This window comes from Corvus cornix, chromosome 1, assembly GCF_000738735.6.
Source record: "Corvus cornix cornix isolate S_Up_H32 chromosome 1, ASM73873v5, whole genome shotgun sequence".
NCBI classification, from domain to species: Eukaryota; Metazoa; Chordata; class Aves; order Passeriformes; family Corvidae; genus Corvus; species Corvus cornix.
In genome coordinates this window covers 117,644,118-117,662,446 of record NC_046332.1, presented here as the reverse complement: position 1 = coordinate 117,662,446, position 18,329 = coordinate 117,644,118, and the positions used below count along the sequence as shown (strand labels likewise).

At 55.6% G+C, this 18,329-nt stretch overlaps 2 protein-coding genes across 2 annotated transcripts; one reads left to right on the top strand and one right to left on the bottom strand.

Moving 5' to 3' along the window:
- Positions 1–2,930: 2,930 nt before the first annotated feature.
- LOC104698071 (olfactory receptor 51G2-like) lies at positions 2,931–4,982 on the bottom strand. The gene has a single exon (XM_010413233.4). The coding sequence runs from the start codon at positions 4,785–4,787 to the stop codon at positions 3,831–3,833; it is 957 nt and encodes a 318-aa protein (XP_010411535.1). The 5' UTR covers positions 4,788–4,982; the 3' UTR covers positions 2,931–3,830.
- Positions 4,983–16,433: 11,451 nt separating this feature from the next.
- On the top strand, positions 16,434–17,387 carry LOC104698100 (olfactory receptor 52I2). The gene has a single exon (XM_019294085.3). The coding sequence runs from the start codon at positions 16,434–16,436 to the stop codon at positions 17,385–17,387; it is 954 nt and encodes a 317-aa protein (XP_019149630.3).
- The last annotated feature ends 942 nt before the right edge of the window (positions 17,388–18,329 follow it).

Below are 18,329 nucleotides of genomic sequence, written 5' to 3'. Positions count from 1 at the left end.
GCTGCTCTGTCTGGTGATGCGGATATGGAGGCGTAAACAGAGGATTTTGTGTTCTCAGACTAGGTCAGAACATTAGTCCATGTCCAATTCCCAAGACAGAACAAACTTTCCCAATGAATGTGTGACTGCCCTCAGGACCACACCAGTCATGCTGGTTTACAAGAAAGTTCCCTGGACTTTCACAGGACAGTGAAATCCCAAGATACAGAAGCAGAGGGGTTCAGTGGCTGCTCCTAAAAACAATAAAAAGGAAAAACATCTCAGTGGAATGCATCAGAGTATCCCAGATCCGACTCCATTTCAGAGCTGGTCTCCTTAACCCCTTTAACTCCTTAGGACCCATTTTTGATGTCTTGCAGAGCAGATGAAGTTTTACTAGTAAGAAAGTTGTGCTGCTGCAGAGACACTTCTCCCTTGCTGGGAAGAAAAACGCTTTCAAATCCATTAACACAAACCCAGCTGAATCTCTGGGGGGGCTGTGTGGGGTCAGCTGATACCAAAGGAATGTCAGACATGGGACTGAACTGTGAGATGGGTACAAAACACAAAAGTTGATCAGAATAAGAATGGAGTGAGGCAGTGTCATTTCTTCATCATCATAAAAAGGTGTGGGTTGGAAAGGACCTCAAAGCCCATCCAGTGCCAGCCCTGCCATGGCAGGGACACCTCCCACTGTGCCAGGCTGCTCCAAGCCCCAATGTCCAGCCTGGCCTTGGGCACTGCCAGGGATCCAGGGGCAGCCCCAGCTGCTCTGGGCACCCTGTGCCAGGGCCTGCCCACCCTCCCAGGGAACAATTCCTGCCCAATCTCCCATCCAGCCCTGCCCTCTGGCACTGGGAAGCCATTCCCTGGCTCCTGTCCTTCCAGCCTGTCCGGGGGTGACTGTTTGATGCTGTGTTCCCTATGGTCTGCCCTGTGCCAGACATGAATCCTGTGCCAGACATGAATCCTGTGCCTTCCTGTGTCTTTAAGCTGTTTCTCAGGAGAGGGGGTAGAGCAGCCAGGCGAATTTTTCAGAGCGGTTTGTGCTCAAGGACACACACGGTCCCCTGCGCTGCTGCTGCTGCTGCTACAGAGCCGAGGAAAGCACCTTCCTGCTTTTTCCCAGCTCTCGGCTCCTTTTCTCAGGAGGGAGACGGAGAGTTAAAACTCTTTGCTTAGTAGCTAGCCTGCTAGCTGAGGCAAGAACTTTTCTTGGGACTGTTCTGCTGCGGTCCGGATCGCCATCACCGGGAAGCCCGCGCCGAGCCCCGGCTCCGGAGAGAGCAGAGCCACACCCACAGAAAGGACTCTGAAATCTACCCAGGTTTCTTCTCCACAGCGAGAGGTTCATTCTCTTTTCCGTGCCTGCATGCACTTTGCTTGTTAAATAAATAGCGTTTTTTTCACTTTCCTCCGAGGAATTTCTTTCCGAACCTGGTGGGGGAGGAGCTGCTGAAATCTGCCCTCTAACAGGGGGACGTTCATTTCGGACCTTTTCCTCCAAATTTGTCTCAAACCAAGGTACAGCCCTTGTCCCCAGTCCCTCTGCAGCTCTCCTGGAGCCCCTTTAGTCTCTGCAAGGGGCTCTGAGCTCTCGCTGGATCCTTCCCTTCTCCAGGTGAGCACCCCCAGCTCTGCCAGCCTGGCTCCAGAGCAGAAGCTTCACATTCCTGTGAGCATCCTGGAGCCCCTGAACCACCCCCTGTGTGCCGGTGCTGGTGCGAAGAGGAAGCTGACAGCTCCTACTGTCTGCTGGCAAAATGGAATTTTGGGATGGCAAATACAGTGTGCAGGTCCAGGGCTGAGGAAGTTCAGGTGGGGAAAGGCAGCGACAGCTGGAAAGCACTTGTAGAAAAATTGGTCTGTCCATTATTGCTTTGGGCGATGCTATGGAAAGTCAAACAGAGCAAAGCAAACAGCGAATGCTGGGAAGAGTCGAGGTGCTGTCAATGATTAAATGGAGACAGCGAATTGCTGTGAGTTGGGAACAGCTGGAGAACAGCCGGGTTTGGGGGGAGCTGTCAGGATGGGAGTGAGGGAGAGCCACAAGAGAGCACAGGGCATGACCCATACCCTGGGTCATCCCACACGAGGGCAGAAGGGTGAGGGAGGGGATTCTGCCCCTCTTCTCTGCTCTCATGAGACCCCGCCTAGAGTGTGTCCAGCTCTGGGGCCCCAAAACAGGGACATGGAGCTGCTGGACAGAGCCCAGAGGAGGCCCTGGTGCTGCTCCAGGGGTGGAGCCCCTCTGCTCTGGAGCCAGGCTGGGAGAGCTGGGGGTGCTCAGCTGGGGAAGGGAAGGATCCAGGGAGAGCTCAGAGCCCCTTGCAGGGCCTAAAGGGGCTCCAGGAGAGCTGGAGAGGGACTGGGGACAAGGCATGGAGGGCCAGGAGCCAGGGAATGGCTTCCCAGTGCCAGAGGGCAGGGCTGGATGGGAGATTGGGCTGGAATTGTTCCCTGGGAGGGTGGGCAGGCCCTGGCACAGGGTGCCCAGAGCAGCTGGGGCTGCCCCTGGATCCCTGGCAGTGCCCAAGGCCAGGCTGGACATTGGGGCTGGGAGCAGCCTGGGACAGTGGGAGGTGTCCCTGCCATGGCAGGGGTGGGATGGGATGAGCTTTAGGGTCCCTCCCAACCCAAGCCAGTCTGGGATTCTGTGGTTTCCCTTTCCTTTTCTCCTCCTTGTCCACTCAGCTACAGGGATGAGGAGCAGGTTGGGCTGAGATATCCCGGAGGAGGAGAGCAGCCCCAGGGAAGACTCAAGGCACTGCTGTGGAGGCAGAAAGGAGGAAAGGGCCTGGCAGGACCCTGCAGACAGGACAAAGTCACGGGGATTTTCCTTGCAGGGAGGATTATTTTACACAATTCCAGGTGTGGTTAGTCAGGAGGGATTGCCTGGGCATGGGGTGGAGGCTCCTCAGTGACCACTGGGTGCTCTGAGAGGGGCAGCCCAGCAGCCCAGGTGTGAAACATGTCACCTGTGCATCTCGAGTGTGCCTAAGGGACTGTGGCCATGCACAACCACTCCACACATCACAGGATGCCTTTGGATGGCACTGCACACCCAGGGTACCCTGGAGCTCCACTCAGAGCAGCCTGTCCTCATTGGGATCATAACCTGGGAGGCGGGAGGGATTTTCCTGATGTTCCCAGAAGGGTTATAGGCTGAGATGGTATCATGAGTCAGGAAAAACCACACACTCCCCTTGCAGACCCCTCAAGGACACCACAGTCACGTTTCTGGGTTTGTGTCCCAGGTACTCAGATTTCTGGGTTTGTGTCCACAGGCGAGTTCTTGTCTCCCTAACTGCAAAGATGTGGCTCACATTGGCTGTACAATGAAGGCTAAGGAGTCTCAGAGGGTCACACAACTCTGGGAACTGACGGTCTCATGTCCTGGACTGAACAGGGATATTGCAAATAAAAACACAAGTCTGGTAATGCTGTCTGTATTTCTGCAGAGACCAAACCCCCTCTTGGCAGTGAATTCCAGTGAAAGCCTGCTCCCAGCAGCCTTGTCTCTCCTCCGCCTGCAGGGAGGGCAGCTTTGCCACAAGGCCACACCAGCTCTGGCCTCTCGCAGCCCTTCGGAGAGTGGAGCATCCCAAAACGGGAGGGGGATAGTGTGGATTGTCATAACCCATCCCTCTGTGGAGAGGAGCAGAGCCGTGCTGCAGAGAGGTGACAGGGATGGGAAGGAACACAAGGGATTTTCTCCAGGAGAGATATTGCCCATGAGCAACCAGTCTGGAGAGGAACAGAAGGAGGAGACTGGCATTAGGAAATTGCCACTCTGGGACTCCAGTGTGGAGAGGAAAGAGGGAGGAGTCCAGCTTTGGGGCACTCTGGGGCTAGCCCTGCTGCTGGGTCCCTCTCCAGCAGAGCAGCAGGAGGATCCGCCTGCGGATCTGCTTTGTTTTCCAGCTGTACACAAGGGGGTTCAGGACAGGGGGGACCAGCAGGCAGGCATCAGCCAGGAGCGTGGGGGCGAGGGGGGGCAGGTGCTTCCCAAACCTATGGATGACGGACAGGCTGATGAGCGGGATGTAGAAGAGCAGGACGGCGCAGAAGTGGCAGATGCAGGTGCTGAAGGCTTTGGCTCGCGCCCCCGGGGAGATGGTGCCCAGGATGGCCCTGAGGATGAGCACGTAGGACAGGAGGATGGCCAGCGAGTCCAGGCCCTTGGTGAGGATCACGGCGCTCAGCCCATACCAGCTGCTGGGCCGCACGTCCCCGCACGCCAGCCTCAGCATGTCCTGGTGCAGGCAGAAGGAGTGGGACAGAACGCGGGCCCTGCAGAACGGCATCCTCGCCATGAGGGCAGCGACGGGCAGCACCAGGCAGGTGCCCCGCAGGACGATCAGCACCCCTGCCCTGGCCACCAGGGAGCCGCTCAGCACGGAGCTGTAGCGCAGGGGGTGGCAAATGGCCACGAAGCGGTCGAAGGCCATGGCCACCAGGACCCCGGACTCAATGGCTGAGAAGGTGTGGATGAAGTACATCTGGGCAAGGCAGGCCTGGAAGGGGAGCGAGGTGGCCGGGACGCAGAACACGGCCAGCACGGTGGGCAGGGTGCAGAGGGACAGCCCCAGGTCTGCCAGGGCCAGCATGGACAGGAGCTGGTACATGGGGGCGTGCAGGGCGTGCTCTGCCCTGATGGCCCAGAGCAGGCAGCAGTTCCCCAGCAGCATGAGCAGGTACAGGCAGCACAGGGGCAGGGCCACCCAGGGGCTGCTCACTGCCACCCCGGGAATGCCCGTGAGGATGAAGGCCAGGGGGCTGGACCCAGTCCTGTTGGAAGAGGACATCTCACTGCTCCAGTGGTCCAAGGGTCTGGAAATTAAAGTATCTTGGAATAAAAGCCCTGCTAGGAGACATCCCAGCTGGCACAGGGTGGGGAGGGCAGGCTCCTGGGAGCCAAAAAGCCCTGAGCAGCTGCACTCATTTGAGACTATCCCATCGATCAGATATGAGAAAGATATTAGATCATTTCTTCCTAATTTCTAAATAGATATTAGGAAGGGATTGTTCTCTGGGAGGGTGGGCAGGCCCTGGCACAGGGTGCCCAGAGCAGCTGGGGCTGCCCCTGGATCCCTGGCAGTGCCCAAGGCCAGGCTGGACATTGGGGCTTGGAGCAGCCTGGGACAGTGGGAGGTGTCCCTGCCCATGGCAGGGGTGGCACTGGATGGACTTTAAGGTCCCTCCCAACCCAAACTGGGATTCCATGACTCTGTGATCAGTGAAGGAAAAGCCACAGTGGACCAGCCTCGGGATCACCATCGCCAGGGCTGTGTACAGCAGCAGACAACAAGGGACAGAAGTAGGACATGTAAGTGTTTCCCCCTGTTGCAGTCCCTTTTAAATGCCAAAATTTTCAGGAAATTTGGTGCTCAGCCCTTTGGCAGGTGCCCCAAAGCTTCTCAGCAGCACAGACAAGACCAGGCTGTGTGTTCCTGCCCGGGGTAGAAGGAGAGGTGGGATGGAGCCCTGGCGATCACCCTGGGAACGGGGCTGGCTGCTCCCCATGGCAGTGATGGAGCAGCCTTGGCCGTGCTGGTTCCTGCAGGGATGAGGCAGCCGGCAGGAGAGGGAAGGGAGGATGGAGGGGGCGTGAGATGAAGGCAGGGAAAAGCCAATGTTTGTGCTGAACTGAATGCGGTGGGACCACGAGAGAGAACATCTCCCTCAGAGAGGAGAAGCAGCCCCATTACATGTGAGTCTGTGTTGATTCCTTCCCCTTTGCTTTCAGCTTGGCAGAGTGTGTGATGTTTTAGGGAGCTTTATCAGCGAGATCTGCGGGTCAATTATCCAAACCAGCCCCGAGGGAAGGAAATGCCATTTGTACTTCTCAGCTCCAACAAGATTAAATGGAAAGGAAGAAATTCAGAGGCTCAAATAAGAGAGAAAACCTGAATCACATAATCCCAGGATTCCTGAGGCTGGAAAATCCCTCCCAGCCCAGCCAGGCCCAGCTGTGCCCCATGCCCACCTTGTCCCCAGCCCAGAGCACTGAGTGCCACCTCCAGCCCTTCCTGGACACCTCCAGGGATGGGCACTCCACACCTCCCTGGGCAGCCCCTGCCAAGGCCTGAGCTCCCTTTCCATGGGGAAATTCCTGCTGCTGCCCACCCTGAGCCTCCCCTGGCACAGCTTGAGGCCATTTCCATTTGTCCTCTCCCTGTTCCCTGGGAAGGTCCCCCTGTTGAGCCTCCTTTTCTCCAGGCTGAGCCCCTTCCCCAGCTCCGTTCCCTTCCCTGGACACGCTCAATGTCTCTCCTCCCCTGAGGGACGTTGGACACTGAAGATGAAATGATGTTTCACCTGCCCTGAGGCTGTCAGAAAACTCACCAGTGGATTCCAGGTCTCTCTCTAGGATCCCAGCAGCCGCCTGCTCTCCTGGGCATCCTCAGAGCCCGAGCAGGGGGCAGGAGCTGCGGCGCTCAGCGAGAGGAGGTGGGGGCAGCCGGGGGGCATTTCCAGAGCAGGCTCTCTGCAAATGCAGGTGCATTTAGTGCCTGTTACAAACTCCAGCTGAGCAGCTGATGGTGGCAGCAGCTCAGCTCAGCCCTCACCACGGCTGGCCAGGGAAAAGCTCTGGGTCTCTTATCAGCTGGGAATTAACACTTTGTGCATAGCTGAGGAGCACAGATTGATTAAAATTTGTCTCAGATTCTTCACAGAATCCCAGAGTGGTTTGGGATGCAAGGGACCTTACAGCCCATCCAGTGCCACCCCTGCCATGGCAGGGACACCTCCCACTGTCCCAGGCTGCTCCAAGCCCCAATGTCCAGCCTGGCCTTGGACACTGCCAGGGATCCAGGGGCAGCCAACATCTATTCATGAACCACTTGAGAGAATGAAGGGAATTCGTAATTATTGACCAAGGTGTACTTTTAGGGTGCCTTTTCATCAGCACAGAATCAGCACAGAAAGGTTTGAAGGGAGCATAAACATTGCCCAGCTCCACCCCCTGCCCCAAGCCCACCTGTAGATATGACATCAAAAGGAATATTTAGCAAAGCGATTTGCTCCCAGCACTTTCCTTACACGCTGTTTGTTGCTTCTGCCAGAGACCTCCGTAAATTCTGGTTTGAATCAAGCCCTGACAGAAATTGCCCTTTCAGAGGAACAACGTCCCTGTTTCCTTCAGGCAGCCCAGCTGTACTTACCCGGGTGACAGCAGAGAACACGGGGAGGGGACCAGGGCCAGCCCTGGCTGCTCACGCTGCTCACAGGGCTGGGAAGCTGCATTTAAGCAGCCACAAACCCCGCGGGGCTTCCCCAGGGACACACAGCTCATGTCTTTGTCCTTCAGGGCGTGTGAGCACCACAGGAATGCCTATGAGCTTTTCCTTGTTTTCTCTGAAAAAACAGCACCGTGCAAAAATGGGAGGAAAGGGAGATTTGGGACAGTAGATGGAGAAAAAAATAGCAGAAGTGACGTACACAGAAAATTCACACATTTTCACCCTGCTCTGTGAAAATTTTGCATTTGGGAAAGTGAAGTGATCCAGCCCTGGTGCCCTCCTCCCCTGGCTGCCCCCGTGCAGCTCCCTGATTTGTACCAAGGTAGATTTTATATCTCTACATTTGCACGCCTGTGTGTTTATCACATTTAGAGAGAGAGAGAGATACAGAGAGAGAGAGGGATTAAATACCAGGAAACAAGGACAAGAAGAAAATCCCCAAAAGGTTCCTAAAAAAAGAGCACAGACCAAGAAACCTGTCAGAGGATTCATAGAATCACCACAGAGTGATGTGGGTTGGAAGGGACCTCAAAGCTCATTTCCTTCCATCCCACCTCACCATGGTCCACACCTTCTGATTCTTAATCAGAAATGGTATTTTGATTTTTTTTTTTTTTAATAATGAGATGAATTTCACACTCAGATGGGGTACAGAGATGGAGGGTGGTGTGGTGCTCCCATTGTCCACAGCTGTGGGGGAGCCTCCAGCTGCCTGTTCCACACCTTTGACAGGGCACAGCCCAGGGCTGTGAGTGTTCCACTGCCTAAAGGGGCTCCAGGAGAGCTGCAGAGGGACTGGGGACAAGGGCTGGAGGGCCAGGAGCCAGGGAATGGCTTCCCAGTGCCAGAGGGCAGGGCTGGATGGGAGATTGGGCAGGAATTGTTCCCTGGGAGGGTGGGCAGGCCCTGGCACAGGGTGCCCAGAGCAGCTGGGGCTGCCCCTGGATCCCTGGCAGTGCCCAAGGCCAGGCTGGACATTGGGGCTTGGAGCAGCCTGGGACAGTGGGAGGTGTCCCTGCCATGGCAGGGGTGGGATGGGATGGGCTTTGAGGTTCCTCTCAACCCAAACCGTTCTGTGATTCTATGATAAAACCAGAACAAGAGGGAACGGCCTCAGGCTGGGCCAGGGGAGGCTCAGGGTGGACAGCAGCAGGAATTTCCCCATGGAAAGGGTGCTCAGGCCTTGGCAGGGGCTGCCCAGGGAGGTTTGGAGTGCCCATCCCTGGAGGTGTCCCAGGAAGGGCTGGAGGTGGCACTCAGTGCTCTGGGCTGGGGACAAGGTGGGCATCGGGCACAGGTCGGACTGGCTGGGCTGGGAGGGCTTTTCCATCCTTAATGATTCCAGAATCTGGCATTTTGCACAGGTGTGGGAAGGTCCTGGCTCCACTTGCCCACATCACCACGGGCAGCATCTACATCCTGGTGCCCAGTGTGCCCACCCCCATCATCTATGGGGTGAGAACCAAGCAGATACAGACAAGGATCCTGATTCCAATTAAAGTTTTCAAGGCAGAACTTCCCGTTGGGCCACGCCCAGCCCTTGAGCCCACTGGGAAGGTTTGGGGATGGGAAGGGGCTCCTCAGCTGTCCCCGGGCTGGCTCTCGGCACAAAGAACTGTGATTTGTGGTTGCTCATCGTGGAGCAAAGCCATGCTGCAAAGCAGCACTGGGGCTGCAATAAAGGGCTGCAGCAGCCCGGCAGCTGATGGGTTCACGGGTGCACTCAGAGCCTGCCAGGAGTCACCCCTTAGCTGGGACGTGTTCCTTCCCTTGCAGCACATCCCAGTGCATCCCTGAGTGCCACCCAGACAGACAGCACAAAACATTCACAAATCATGTGGCAGGGGCACATTGTGTCATCTTTTTCCTGCATTTAATCACTGCCTATAATTTAGAGAATTATTTTTGAGAGAAGCAAATCAATAATACTTTGTGGAAGCAGAAAGTTCTAGCACAAACCAAATTAAGAGCTTCATTTCCTGAATTAGGAACAAATTAACTCGTTATCCACACAGCAAAATCCTGTTTGCAAACAGCAGCTTGAGATGTTTGTGGGGAGGTGTTTTGGGGTGGGTTTTAGCAGTGGGTGGGGTGCAGGGTGCCCAGGAAGGAGCTCTGGGCTGCCCTGTGCCAGGCACAGGTGGTTCCACACGGATCAGTAACAGACCCATCACAAAATCATGGAATCATGGAGTCCCAGACTGGTTTGGGATGCAAGGGACCTTAAAGCTCGTCCCATCCCACCCCTGCCATGGCAGGGACACCTCCCACTGTCCCAGGCTGCTCCAAGCCCCAGTGTCCAACCTGGCCTTGGGCACTGCCAGGGATGGGGAACTGTGGTGCCTTTGTGTAAACATATTTATTATAAAGGGCAGAAAATATCAAACAGAGCAGGTACATCCCTGAAGGGTCTGCACCCCTGGGGGACCCCCACCAGAGCAGGTACACCCTCAGAGGAATGAATCCACACTGAATATGAGTGTCCAGTTTATCACTTCATCTCTCAGCACCCCAAAGTTTTCCCATGATGCCTCATATCCCTCACATACTCTGGGTATAGGTGATGCCTTAGGTTTTAACTTTGATATTTTTCAAATCCCGCACTGCCTGGTGTGTCACTCTGAAAGTTCCTTGGAGCCTGCTCACTCTGCTCTCTCGTGCCAGGCACACATAACAAAGCCTCTCCAGGCCTGCTCTTCAAGGACACCCAGACCGTCCTAGCCCCAAAAAGTATAAACCAAAAAGCCTCTAAAGGGGGGGTAAGCTGAGGGCAATTACATCATTAAACTGAAGCTTTAATTGGAGAATTAACCCTGCTATGCAAATGAACCCAACCTATAAAAGGCTGAGGAACTCGTGCCCTGCCGTCCACCTTGGGGTCCATCTCGGCAGTGGCCTCTGGCCCCCAGGGGTACCTTTGAAGGCCTTTCAAATAAACACCTACTTTTATTCCCTTACTCCTGTCTAGTCTCTGTTTCTAGGAGGCTTCTTAAGGCATCATAGGGAGGGTCATAAAAAGCTTCAAAACAACCCAATTCCATCCTTTCCTGTATGTGCAAAGCTCAATTCCTGCAGAACTAAATTGGGAACCTCCCACAGGTGTGAAAAATGACTATTTATATAATTTATTTATATATTTCATATATACATTTAAATATGATATTTATATTTTTTTCCTTCTCCTTGGCCATGGGCTCTGTGCTGGAGAGAGAGCTGATGAGGACACCTTGGGGGAAGCAAACAGAGACCCTACAAAACCCTGTGACCCTCAGGGCAGCATGGGCCACCTGGGTGTGGGGATTTCTGACCTGCTGGGCTGGGATGGCAAGAGCTGGATCAAGGATTTAACAGTAAAACAGGCCAGATTTGCTCTTGTGCCTTACGAAGAACAGCCTTTTGTATCAGTACAGATTAATAAATATTCCAGTTCTGCAGGTTCTTGTTCTGAGACTTGGGGGAAATAAAGGAAGTGGGTACATTAAATCAGTGGAAATATTATGGATTTCATTATCTTCAGCATCTCTCAGTGCTGCTGATTTGTATTTGATCTGTGAATCAGCTCTGCAGCAGCCACACACATCGATAACTAATTCAGGCAACAGAAATTATGTCTAAGTCATAGGAGGACAAACACAACTGAAAAGACAGATAAAAAAATCCATGTTCTCATGTTTGTGTTCTTCCTCATGAGCTGGGAGCTGGTCTCCCTCAGAATCCCAGGATCCCTGAGGCTGGAAAAGCCCTCCCAGCCCATCCAGTCCAACCTGCGCCCCATGCCCACCTTGTCCCCAGCCCAGAGCACTGAGTGCCACCTCCAGCCCTTCCTGGGACACCTCCAGGGATGGGCACTCCAAACCTCCCTGGGCAGCCCCTGCCAAGGCCTGAGCTCCCTTTCCATGGGGAAATTCCTGCTGCTGTCCACCCTGAGCCTGCCCTGGCCCAGCCTGAGGCCGTTCCCTCTCCTCCTGTCCCTGTTCCCTGGCAGCAGAGCCCGACCCCCCCGGCTGCCCCCTCCTGTCAGGGACTTGTGCAGAGCCACAAGGTCCCCCCTGAGCCTCCTTTGCTCCAGCCTGAGCCCCTTTCCCAGCTCCCTCAGCCGCTCCTGGGGCTCCAGCCCCTTCCCAGCTCCCTTCCCTGCCCTGGACACGCTCCAGCCCCTCCAGGGCTCTCCTGCCCTGAGGGCCCAGAACTGGACACAGCCCTGGAGGGGTCTCACAGTGCCCAGCACAGGGGACAATCCCTGCCCTGGGGGACAATCCCTGCCCTGGGGCTGTGGCCACACAACGGCTGGCACAGCCCAGGGGCCATTGGCCTCTTGCCCACCTGGGCACACCTGGGCTCGTGTCCAGCTGCTGTCCGCAGCACTCCCAAGGCCTTTCCCAGCTTTCCAGCCGCTCTTGCCCCAACCTGGAGCACTGCAGGAGGTTGTGGTGACCCAAGGGCAGGACCTGGCACCTGCCCCTGTTGGAGGCCAAGGCCTGAAGTGCACTCAGGGCCAGAGGAAGGGGACAGTGCTCTGCCCTCGCTGTCTGGGGGATCAGGGATGGCCCCAGGTTTAACTTGCGCCCACCAAGGCTGTTCCCAGAGCTCATGCTGGGAAATGGGAGCCCCCTCCTCCAGGAGATGCCACGATCCGAGGGCTGGGGCCAGGCCTGGGTGTCTGTGCCAGGGCCATGCAGCCGAGGAAGGGGCATCGCCCACCATCCACCCCTGTCCCCGTGGGAAGGGTCAGCCCCTGAGCAGGCCAACACAGGATGGTTTGGCCCCTCTTGCCCCCCTACCTTCATTAAATGTTCCAGCAGCACCCACCGCTCTCTCTGGGGGGACCTGCAGGCCCTCAGCAGCTCCTCAGCATCACAACGAGCAGAAATACAGCCTGTGGAGCTAAAAGACGGGGATCATTTACCTCCAGCTCCCTGTCAGCTGAATACTCTGAAGTGTCCCAGTTCTGCGTGGGCTGACCGTGGGACTGAGCACCCCCAGGCTGCCCAGCAGGTTTCTGAAATGTCACTGTTTTCATTGCAAATGTACACAAATCACTCAGTTCGTTACCTGGGAAAGAGATGGGAGACATTTAAAGGGGATCATGTAGCTGCTGCAGAACTGATGTGTCTGGGGTGGATTTTTGCAGTCCATCATGTGGTGCAATTTGCATGTTCAGATCACAGAATTCCAAAATTATTTGTGATGGGAGGGACCTTGAAGCCCATCCAGTGCCACCCCTGCCATGGCAGGGACACCTTCCACTGTCCCAGGCTGCTCCAAGCCCCAGTGTCCAGCCTGGCCTTGGGCACTGCCAGGGATCCAGGGGCAGCCCCAGCTGCTCTGGGCACCCTGTGCCAGGGCCTGCCCACCCTCCCAGGGAACAATTCCTGCCCAATCTCCCATCCAGCCCTGCCCTCTGGCACTGGGAAGCCATTCCCTGGCTCCTGGCCCTCCAGCCCTTGTCCCCAGTCCCTCTGCAGCTCTCCTGGAGCCCCTTTAGGCCCTGCAAGGGGCTCTGAGCTCTCCCTGGATCCTTCTCCTCTCCAGGTGAGCACCCCCAGCTCTCCCAGCCTGGCTTCAGAGGGGCTCCAGCCCTGGAGCAGTGCCGGGGCCTCCTCTGGACTTGCTCCAGCACTTCCATGTCCACCCAGCGTTAAAATATTCCCCCTCTGTGGACCCAGGATCTGTTTGGCATCCTGGTGCTGGGACAGACATCACCCACGCAGTGGGAGCAGTGCATTTGTTTATCATTTCTCTCCCTGGCTATTCCCAGGCAGCAGCTTCTCCCCTGTGATGATTCAGTCCCTGAAGTCCCAGCAATGAGTGATTAGGCAGATCAGCTTCCTTAAGACACTTAATATTTCCATGCAGGTCCTTTTGCAGGCTGAGGAGAGAACCAGTGCTTGCAGGTGTTGTAGGTACAGGCGGGAGCAGGTCATACATCATCCTGGGTATGTATTTTTTTACTTTTAACCTGCTGTTGGGGCAGTACTTTTAAGCACAGTGCCACGCTCTGAGCCGGGTTCAAACTTTAGCCAAATCAAGGTGGAAGATTAAAGAAACCACCCAGAAAAGCTGCTGGGCAGCAGTGCCAGTACATCTAAGTGGGCTTTGTCTCTGATGGAGTTAATGAGCTGCTTCAGCACTTCCAGACACCCCAGATTTAGTGAATTTTGTGGTCATGACCTGCCAGTCACATACCTGAACCACCACTGGCTGCCTTATTTAGGTTAATTACAACAGTGCTAATTACCTGGCTCTTCCTCGGTTAAAGCAACCTCAAACAAGCTGCAGACACACAGGTGTGACATCTGCCAATCCTGTCACCTGGCATGACCTGCAGTTCCCTGCTCCCAGCTCCGGTCCATTCCTCATGCTTGCACACACCCGGGAATGGCAAACACCACTGGGAAGGGAACGGGTGGTTGGGAAAAGTCATGAGTTCTGGTGAGATACAGGCTTGAAGCAAGGAAAAAACACTGGGATGGGTGATTTGGGAAAAGTACAGAGTTAGAGCAGTGGGAGAGCCTAACCCCCACCTGGTTGCACCCTCCTGCCAGGGAGTTGTGGAGAGCCAGAAGGTCCCCCCTGAGCCGGAAGGAGCAGCTAGTCCAGGTGTGATGCTTCACACAGGGCTGGGACCTGGTACTGGACACCTCTGTGTGTGTGTGACCCTCCCTGAAGGAGCCTCGATTTAGATGGGATATTGGGAAGGAATTGTTCCCTGGGAGGGTGGGCAGGCCCTGGCACAGGGTGCCCAGAGCAGCTGGGGCTGCCCCTGGATCCCTGGCAGTGCCCAAGGCCAGGCTGGACATTGGGGCTTGGAGCAGCCTGGGACAGTGGAAGGTGTCCCTGCCATGGCAGGGGTGGCACTGGGTGGGCTTTGAGGTCACTTCCAACCCAAACCAGTTGGGGATTCTGTGACAAGGAAATAGGGCTGGAGCAGCACTGTGAAGCAGAAGGACCCAGTAAATCTGAGCCTGCTACTGTGTGAGCAGCATTATTTAATAACCTGGAGGGCTTTGTTACCCAGGATGAAGGGCAGAAACTGCTGCCCAGAGGATCAGACAGGGAGGAGGGAGGGAGGAGCTGTTTTTTCCCAAGCTCAGGATTACAGGATCTCAGACATGTTTGCCCTTTCCAAACAAACAATTCCTGCACGAGACATGTTTCCTGCTGGAGTGGCTTGTGTCAGCTGCGGGTTCACAGCTGCCAGGCTGGGAACAGAGTCCTCTGAGCAATAAACCATCATCAACACCATCGTCTGGGCAGCGCTGTCACAATATTGGCTTTGCAGTGTTCGGCCTCACATGGCCAAGGGCGATGACTGAGCCAGGCTGAAAAGCCTCTTGGTTTGTGGCATGGGGAGGACTCAAAGTGACTTGGAGGAGACATTAAACTATTTCAGGGTCAAGGAAGTCAAATGCCTGGAAAGCTGAGGGGATGTGGTCTGGCCCTTTGGTTTTTGGCTGAAGCAGAGGATACAAGTGCCTGAGAAACTTGCATCCCATTCCCAAACTGCCAACAGCCCGGTTTAACCCTTCCATGTCTGTGTTCCCTGTACAACAGGACAAGTCACAGCACTTGCTTTTGCCGAGGGCTGGAGGGGAGGGAGGTGCACGTGCCGTGGAAGGGGGTGCTGGAGGGGACACGACACTGGTTTTCCTTTCTAACACAGGCACAGGGAACCCGTGGGTGGGATGCCCATCCAGAGAGGGGCTCCAGCAAGGTGATGCGGATTTAGGCTCCAGCAGGAACAGCCCCACAGCTGACAGTGCTGTTTCATTCAGAGCTCCAGGTCAGGGAAAGCCTCAGCCCGTGCGCAGGAGCCTCAGCTCTCACAGCAGAAACCCTCCGGGCAGCACATGCTGATGGTGCCGAGGAACATCCCGTTACCCCAGGCAGGAGTCAGACGGGACGTTCCAGCCCAGAACACAGTGTGGTTTCCACCTGCAGAGGTGTGTGGGTGACCAGAGTCCTGCTGAGCTCCATCCTCCCAGTGCTCTGGGTCTCCTTCTCCCACCTTAAGTTTTTATACCGATGGAAAATAAATGTGCTCAACTTTGAGTCTGCAACTCCCAGAATATGGAGGGGAGGGATGGAGGCAGCAGCCAGGGGCCAGCCTGGGATGGGAGGAGAGGTGGGACAACTCCCAAGCATTCGGGCTAAGACCAGGTGAGTTTGTGCCTTGCCAAGGACAGCTTGCTCTGCACTGGAAAGCTGCTGGTGGATGATCCTCCAGGCAATTTCTCCAGCTGAGTCTGGTGTGTCAGCAGGATCTGGTGTGTCAGCACTGCCTGGTCTTTGCTGCTTTCTGGGGAGAAGCGGCAGAAAAATTTTCAGCACAAATGAAGGCGTAGATCCTGCCCACCACACTCAGACTCTTCTTGTCCCTCCAGGACAGTTCTCTGGAGTTTCTATGTTACCTTCAAGCTTCTCCCATCAGAATAAACCCTCAGAAATTGGTATTTTCCTCTGCCTGCCTGCCTGCCTGTGCAGGCTTCTGTCATGGGCAGATGACAGAAGGAAGACAGAGCAGCAAAAGGGAATTTCATGATCACATTTAATGTCCCAGAGCCCTGTTTTGCTCCACAAATTTGGAGGAATTTCCTGTGTTGGGCCCATTGAGGGAAGCCAGGGCTGGCAGCTGACCTTGCTCTCCTTGTTCTCTCCTCTTGCAGCTCATTTCAGGACGTCAGCTGAGCCCTGGCAAGCAGCCAACAAAGGAATAAGCCCTTCACAAGCAACAGACTACAAGTCCCTTGGTTAGCCCTGGTGGCACAACCAGAAACATCAACTTCGTCACCTCATAGGAACTTTCTAGCCACAACAAGCCCATTTATTCTGCATTTCTGACCCATTGCCCCTAGCTGGTGATCACAGAATCCCAGGATCCCTGAGGCTGGAAAAGCCCTCCCAGCCCAGCCAGGCCCAGCTGTGCCCCATGCCCACCTTGTCCCCAGCCCAGAGCACTGAGTGCCACCTCCAGCCCTTCCTGGGACACCTCCAGGGATGGGCACTCCAAACCTCCCTGGGCAGCCCCTGCCAAGGCCTGAGCTCCCTTTCCATGGGGAAATGGTGATACACTGTTTCACATTGTAATAATTTTGTGGATTTCTGATCTGGCTCTTGCACTGAGGCAGGGTCCCCATCTTATCCCTCTGGCAGCTCAGGACTCAGAATTGGGTGTATTTATGTAAACACAAATCAAGATTCTCCTTCATGGCTTCTGATCCCTTCAACAGCAGCTCTTCCACCTTCATCCTGGTGGGTGTCCCAGGCCTGGAAGCTTTCCCCACCTGCCTGGGCATCCTTTTCTGCTCCGCCTATGTCCTCGCTGTGGTAGGAAATGGGGCAGTTTTGCTGGTCCTTGAGCTGGACAAGGCCCTGCAGGCACCCATCCATCGCTTCCTGGGCATGCTGGCAGTCATCGATGTGGTCATGGCGACATCTGTGGTCCCCAAGATGCTGAGCGTGTTCTGGCTGGACTCTGCTGAGATTGGCTACGTGGCCTGTTTTGTGCAGATGTTCCTTGTTCACTCCACAACAGCTGAGGAGTCGGGAGTGCTCCTGGCCATGGCTGTTGACCGCTACATCGCCATCTGTCACCCTCTCAGGTACCATGCCATCCTGAATGGCCGAACTATTGCCCAGATGGGCCTGGCCATCGTGCTGAGAGCTGTCCTTCTCATGGTGCCCCTGATGGGGCTGGTGACGTCCCTGCCCTACTGCGGCTCCCGCGTGGTGCCCCACTCGTACTGCGAGCACATGGCCGTGGCCAGCCTGGCCTGTGCTGACCCCTGGCCCAGCAGCCTCTACAGCGTGGCCGGCTCCTCCCTGATAGTGGGGATGGACATGGCTTTCATTGCTGTGTCCTATGGGATGATCCTGAAAGCTGTCCTGGGGAAGGAGTCCTGCTGGAAGGCCCTGAGCACCTGCGGGTGCCATCTCTGCGTGGTGCTGCTGTTTTACATCCCTGGGATCGTGTCCATCTATTCCCAGCAGTTCGGCGGCGCCGTGTCCGAGCGCACGCGGGTCCTGCTGGCCGATCTGTACCTGACCCTGCCCACCACGCTCAACCCCCTGGTGTACAGCATGAGGACCAGGCAGATCCGCCAGGCTCTGATCAAAATGCTCTTTCCCAGGAAGGTTTGTGCCTGGTGCAGGAGTCTGTGATTTTCCAGGCGTGTTCATCTCTGCACTGGCAGCTCCAGCTGCCCTCCCAGGGAGTGCACGGGGCGAGCAGGAGCAGGGAGCAGGGAGGACTCGTTGGCTTTAAGGAAGCCCTACTCCGTGATGAGAGTTATCTGGGACTGGGAGCAAGGGCACACACCGGGTCCTCTTTCCCTTCCTCCTCTCCAGGTGAGACGCAGCAGCAAGGACCCACCTTTGAGTTCAGAGATGTTCCTGGTGCCGGGAATATCCCTGTGATAATTTCAGGACTCCAGGTGCATTTGTGTCAGTCAATACACAGATCCTGATCCAAATGGGGAGATTTTTTCTGCGTTTTCTTCTTAATCCCCCTGGACCATCCCAGAGGTTCTCTTCTCTGGGCCCCTCTTGCATAAGAGGCTGAGAGGATCATGGATCATGGCTGAGCCCTGACCAGCTTTTCCAGGTTTCTGGATGTTGATGGAAACTGAGCATATTCAAAACTGAGCTCTTCAAAGCACTCTGTCCCTGCGGAGTGACAGAATCCCAGAATCACCAAGGTTGGAGGACAGCCCAGCTGGGTGTGAGGGTGGAAGAGGAGCAGAGGGATGAGGTTGGGGGCTGTGTCCACTGGGTGGTAAGGCACTGGCACAGGCTGCCCAGGGAAGTGGTGCAATTACCGTGCCTGGAAGTTCCAACAGCGTGTGCATGTGGCACGTGGGGACATGTGTTAGTGGCGGGCTTGGCAGTGCTGGGGGAATGGTTGTGTTGATGGTCTGAGAGGGCTTTTCCACACTTAATGACTCTGTGATTAATGCAAGGATTCCCCAGGAAATCATCAGACACAGGGTGTTTCCTCTGAAGCAAAGCAGGGGGACAAGGCCCATCCTGCCCAGACACATCTGGGGCAGAGCTCCACAGGGTCACCCTCAAAGTCATGGTGATGGAAGAGTTGGGTGCAGCATA